This window comes from Acinonyx jubatus, chromosome B3, assembly GCF_027475565.1.
Source record: "Acinonyx jubatus isolate Ajub_Pintada_27869175 chromosome B3, VMU_Ajub_asm_v1.0, whole genome shotgun sequence".
Taxonomy (NCBI): domain Eukaryota; kingdom Metazoa; phylum Chordata; class Mammalia; order Carnivora; family Felidae; genus Acinonyx; species Acinonyx jubatus.
Genome location: NC_069386.1, coordinates 117,554,376 through 117,560,375, shown reverse-complemented (window position 1 = coordinate 117,560,375; position 6,000 = coordinate 117,554,376). Strand labels below are relative to the sequence as shown.

Here is a 6,000-nt window from a genome sequence, read left to right as displayed (position 1 = left end):
ACACACCTGTTGTCTGGTAACTGCTTTCTGTTACTACTTATCCCCTCCTTGGTGCATATTAGCTAACCTTTGCACCTAACCTCTTAAGCTTCCATACTGGTTCTGAAAATCAGTTTCATTGCTTACCTGAAAATGCTTCCGAAGTATTACTCTCCCGACACACACACGCCACACCATTTCACATGGCATAGCTCAGTCTATAAGAGCTGGCTATAAAAGATGACAATTACCTTCAAGCCAAGCAAAAATGTCAAATTTCTAAAGCACATATAAGTACGAGTCAAAAACGAATTAACGACGATGATGACAGCTACCAATTTTTTTTCACCTTTTACTAGGTGCTTGGCACTGTGCCAAGCAGCTTACAAGCATCATCCATTTACTCCTCACTGCAACCTTTGCTAGGTGAGTTTTGTTACTGTCACTTTATGGATGAGGAAATGGAAGCTCAGATAGGTTAAATGAGTTGCTTAAGGTCACATGGCTTGTAAGAGAAGAACTTGAACTTGTACCAGGGTCCGTCGATACTAAGAATGAGGAATCATTCTCGTATGGCTTAGTAAAATTCACCTCAGTTTTGGGATTTCTAAACTGTATGTGAAGCAACTATATGGTCTCTTTGTAGCTGACAACCTGTTGATTTTACGGTCCCACCAGTAAGACAGGCTGTAGACACCACTATTACCAAAAATACCTGAAACTCGCAGTCAGCAGGACAAAATACTTAACGAAAAAGCCTACCTTAACATAAAATACCTAATAGAAAACCTAGTTTGAAAGTTTCAGCCAGTCCAACTCAGAATTTAATACTTGGTTTGCTCAATCAACAACTGGAATTCTTTCACAAAGGAAGTAAATCCAACCAGAAAATTTAAGACCTTTGTCTCTGTCAATAAACTTCTGAATTAATCACTGATATCTGACTCAAATATAACTTCTCAAAAATTATGTGAATCCAAGTCAGTGTCAACCAACAGAGAGTGTGTAACTGATGGCTTCTGATCCATGTAATCAATTACAATGTATTTTGAATATGCCAACTTAACCCTAAATAAATGATTTCTAAATAGAAAAAATTTCTGCATCTCATCAAGCAGAGCTGAATCACTGAAATGAGATTTTTCACAATTTAAAAGGTCTGAAACATTAAAGATATGAGGAACTCTCCCCAATATCAGATTATTATTAAGACACCAGACACCACAAAAGATTTTAAATCAACTTGATAGGATTAAAATAAAAAATTTAAGACACATACCAAGCAGCTTTCGGAGATAAGGAGAACTATGTAAATAAAACAACAGTAAAATGCTAGTACACAAATGGAATCCAAGTTTGGTCCCCTGTATTCCAAGGATATCTCTTAATAAACTTAAAATATTTGTGTTATCAAGCTATTTTCTACCAACACGAAATTTCTCCAAGATATTCTTGGGTGTTCTATTCTGAGTCCAGTGATAATGCAAATTCAAGAATGTAATAGTCCTTTAGACTAGCAAAATCAAATATCAACTGACAGTCTCTATTACTTTCTTTTTGGGGCCTCATCTTTTTTTCATTAATCTTCTTTCATTGAAGTTATTTGTCAGACCAACTTCCGAAAGTAGCCAACATTCTATGTTTATCCCCTAAGGTCATGTTAATCTGTATCTTCTACAGATTGTTTCCTCTCCCCTTATCCCCTTTGGTATAAGATCATAGACACAAAGCCATGGCTGCAAGGCAAAAATATGGCAGGTTTATGGTGATTCACAGGTGATTACCACTTCTTATTTCATTGGCATTCTGAATACTGTTAGAACATAAAATGGTTAAGAAAACTAAAGTAAGACATTCTCTGTAAGAACATATATATCTCCATTGCCTTCTGAACTAGAGAACACATTCTGGAAATACTGTCTTTGATAAGAACAGGCATTTGGTAGATTCAAGTGAGTCTCTGTACAAACAATAATTCTATTGGCTATCTTGTGATGGACCTTCACTCAACGTCATAAACGCAGCTGAGAAAGATCAGTACATAGAAGTCTACTGTCAGCCAATAAGCAACCAAAGTTGTTAAATACTACAAACAGTAGGTGTTATTTAATGAAACAAATTACACGTTCAATATTGACTTGTTAAAAGCCTCTTACATGTAAACATTCAGAATTTCAGAGAAGATAAAAAGAACAGAAAGTTGTGAGGATTCCCGTTAAGTTGGTCTTCAGTACTGTAATTTCACGTTCTTGACACCCAAAGCAGTACTATTTGAATGCTAATAAATATCATCTCTGGTCACACGGTATTTAATGTAGGTCATAAAACTAAAAGGTTTTTGTCTGTAGCCCAAAAGTGAGTATTTCAAAATATTCAAGCCTTTTGTGAACACATTTAGAACTTGCAGAGTTGGATTACAAAGTGGAAACGGTGTTTGAGGAGGAAGGCTCTTCTCTAGGTCTTCTCTCATGCTAGAAAATGATATTTTTTTGCTTTGCAGAATAGAAGAGGGAAAAGAATGTTTTTCTGTTTTTAAATTGGAATGATATTTGGGTTTTAGCACCATATATTTCTAGGTTCCACCTGGTACTATCCACAAGAGGGGAAATTCTGTGCAGAAGGCCATGCTTTCCAATCATGAGCAATCTGGCAAGAACCTGAAAACTTGAAGGGCTTAAAGGCTGCCTGCCAGAGGGCTGCGCATCTCCATACTCCTTCCCTGAAATCTTGATGCAAACATCAGTTAATTCAAGTTCAGCAATAAGGCAACAAGTTCCTGAGTTCTATGGAGTACATCAGTTTGTCCACCAGGAGTCAAAGCCAGATGAGGGAAAAATCAAAACGTAACGGGGCATGAGGCAACAGCAAGAGGATCAAAGTAATAATAATAATAATAAAAAACAATAAAACATCATGCTACAGAACTGATGTGCTCCAGGGAACTGATGAATATTTGCAGTTGTCTCTACTAGTCTTCAAGATGCAAAGATAAAGAAAGCTATAAAACAAAGATTACGGAGACTTCCTTGTGTTTACAATATGTGCTATGTATTATATTGAGCTATATAATATTCTATAGGAAAGAGGTTTTGGGATGTTCGGCTAGCACGTAATTAGAACACACCATATTAAAAAAGCAAAAAAAATAAAATTAAGAAAACGAGAGAAAGGGGCCCATGCTGTATAGCCCATGAATCTCATCGGCTTTATCGTGAAAGTTTATTGTTTTTAATCCTAGTACAATCAGCTACCAGTTACATACAGTAAAAAACAAAAACAGCCACAAAGCAATGATGATAGAGATAGTCTGTGACATTGTACAGTGGAGGAAATATTTTCTGTTGGAATCTTCCAGCAGACCCCCACCTGGCTTCAGCAGTTAAGCTATCACTCCCTCCCTCCCCAAAATCGTTAAAAAGAAAAATCAATGTCTTGCTTGGGTACAGCAAGATTCTAATACCTCTTGGGGACACTGGAGAACTTTAAAAAACTAAAGTGGTAGAAACAAAACAAAAACTGAAACGTGGAAGGCAAGGTGACACACAACGAAGCTCCATGAGGCCGTGGCTTCAGATCACCTCAAAGCGAACCACCTGGAAAGAAAAGAAAAGGCTGTCATGCCAGGAGATAGCAGGTAGAAAAGTTCAGTAGACTTTAGTATCTCAACACTCTACTCCTCAAATCTACAGAATCCAAGCTTTTCTCAAGTCTTACGTTAAGTGAGCTGAGTTGTAGAAAACTGCTCCATTTTCCAATACCTTGCACTGTAAATGTTGGCAACTAGCACATACTTAAAAACCAAAAAATAATACGAGAAGCATTTTTAGCAAAGCATGCTGTCTCCTTTATCTCAAACCCTGCAAAACAACCACACAGTAGAGGCTATTCATATGAGTGTGCAATCTTACCTTAGAGGAACAATGACTCCGTTCAAAAACTAAGTCTCATATATATTTGGTTCGATTGAGGGCTTTTTCAGCCAGGTGACCACTTTCATCTGTGATCTTCTCCCAATCAGTCTGTCCGACCACAAAACCTATGGCCCTTTTCCTATCTGCGTCCTTCTTTTCTTCCAGGTCTGCCCATCTCACCTAAAAAGAACACAGCATTAGGCTGGGCTTTAGGAAAAATAAATAAGCAAAGGGCCTCTTCCCTCTCTGGATAGTCTAAGGGGTAGGTAACTAATTTGAAACTAAGAATTAAAAAAACATTGGAGATTAACTGGGGAGAAGTGGAGAAAGCCACATGTCTTAAGCTACAGAAAGGAAACTCTCTAGTCAGTCACCAAGTCCTAACCCTTCCAGCCCCTGGAAAGTTCAGCTCTCAGCTCAGTCCTGGCCCCTCCATTATCCTCTGTGGCTCCTTTCTGGTTCACTGACCTCACTTCTTCCTCTGCTTAGTCTTCCTACCTTACATGCTCACTCCCTCCAATCCATCCTGCCAGAATGATCCCCAAATACACACAGTCATGACTCTCACCGGCTTTAAATCCGTCCCCTGCCTGAAGAATAAAATCCAAGCAATAGGTCCCTCTGGATCTGGCCCTTCTACTCTCCAGTGGCATTTCTGGGCAGTGCCTACAGCTTTTGTATAAGTAGTACACACTTATTTCTGGCTCTCAGAGCACAATGGGCCACTTCCCACCTCTGTAACCTTGCATATTCTAGCCTCCCTTCCTGAAACGTCTTTGCCCTAACCCTGTCCATCTGGCATGAGTCTAGTCATCAATCCTTGCTTTGTCTCTCTTGTTCTTTGCCAATCAAATAATTAACCATTGCTTCCTTAGAGCTACTTCTGGGTTTTGACACGTTTACTTTTGAACTTTCACACTATTTTGCAATGATCTACTTATAGACCTGCATTCCCTAATAGACTATGAATACCCTAGGTCAACTGAGTTTTATTTATCTCTACACAATAATTATTTCTTGAAATTTAATCTTAGAAAACAGGGAGAGAGTATTATCATTTTCATCCATGAGATAAAGAGATGAAGAGATGGACTCAACTGATATCATTTGGATATCAGTTATTATATTATAACTGTGGAAAAATTATAACTATAAATGCATAGATCAGGGATATTTCCCATTGGCAGGTATTCTGACATTTAAAAATGTAAGGAGATACATTTTAAATTTTAATAATATATCAAATATAGATTCTTATATTAACAATTAAAAGAACAAGCAGATATATCACATTCTGCAAAAGTTGAAACACCTGAGAAACTATGAAACTGTGGACATAACACCAAAGTCTGCAGAGACTGTATTTTCAATATAGCTTGTGATTTATTCTCTGCGACAAGGAATGGGAACCAGAGCATGCATATTTCATGTTCTTCACACTGGACATGGAAATGCATCAGGGCTCTTAGAGGCACACTGACCTTCCGTATTACTATTTACCGGACTGGTAATGAATCCAAACAGCAACCACTTGGCCAAAGAGAGGATATGTAGTAATAGCGGTGGGGAAAAACTGATACCACCCAACTCTTTTTAAAGTAGATTTAGTGCGTGGAAAACCTAAATTTCCTTCATGGATTTTAGTAAAAAAGAAAAAAAAAGCCTACTTAATGTGGGCTTTTTATACAGACGTCTCTGGACTTCCTACTATGTATTTATGCTGATTATATTTATTTTGAGGGACTCATACACTCTCTCAGTTGCCCTTGGGATCAGGGGAATACGTTTAGCAAAAGATGACTATGGCTGAGGAGGATGAAGGATGGACAGATGGACAGACTGGCCAGTGAACAAAGAAATGTTGTAACCAGTCCATAGTACATCCTTGACACAGAGTTAAACACACTGGTCAGTGCCACCCTGAACAAACTAAGAGCTAATTTTTAAGCCTGTGGTATAAATTCTAAGTCTTTAAAACTCAGATAAAATAAAGAACACAGGATTGAAAGAAAAAGTATGTAATTATTTCTTAGATAAGCAATATGTTTTAGCACAAATGCCCACAATTTTAAGTTGAAATGAAAATGTTTTATTCGTATCACTAATGTAT

The 6,000-nt window shown here is 37.6% G+C and overlaps 1 protein-coding gene across 3 annotated transcripts in view; it reads right to left on the bottom strand.

Annotated features, from left to right (window-relative positions):
- Positions 1 to 3,156: 3,156 nt before the first annotated feature.
- YLPM1 (YLP motif containing 1) overlaps positions 3,157 to 6,000 on the bottom strand; it is a 74,530-nt gene continuing 71,686 nt past the window's right edge. For 2 of the 3 annotated variants that reach the window (XM_027066169.2, XM_053224720.1), the window contains 2 exons: positions 3,888 to 4,070; positions 3,157 to 3,572 (listed from right to left, as the gene is read on the bottom strand). In XM_027066169.2, coding sequence (XP_026921970.1) covers positions 3,924 to 4,070 — 147 coding nt within the window. In that variant the 3' untranslated portion in view covers positions 3,157 to 3,572; positions 3,888 to 3,923. Of the gene's footprint in view, positions 3,573 to 3,887; positions 4,071 to 6,000 lie in introns of those variants that run through there. The other variant, XR_008299520.1, reaches the window with a different exon arrangement.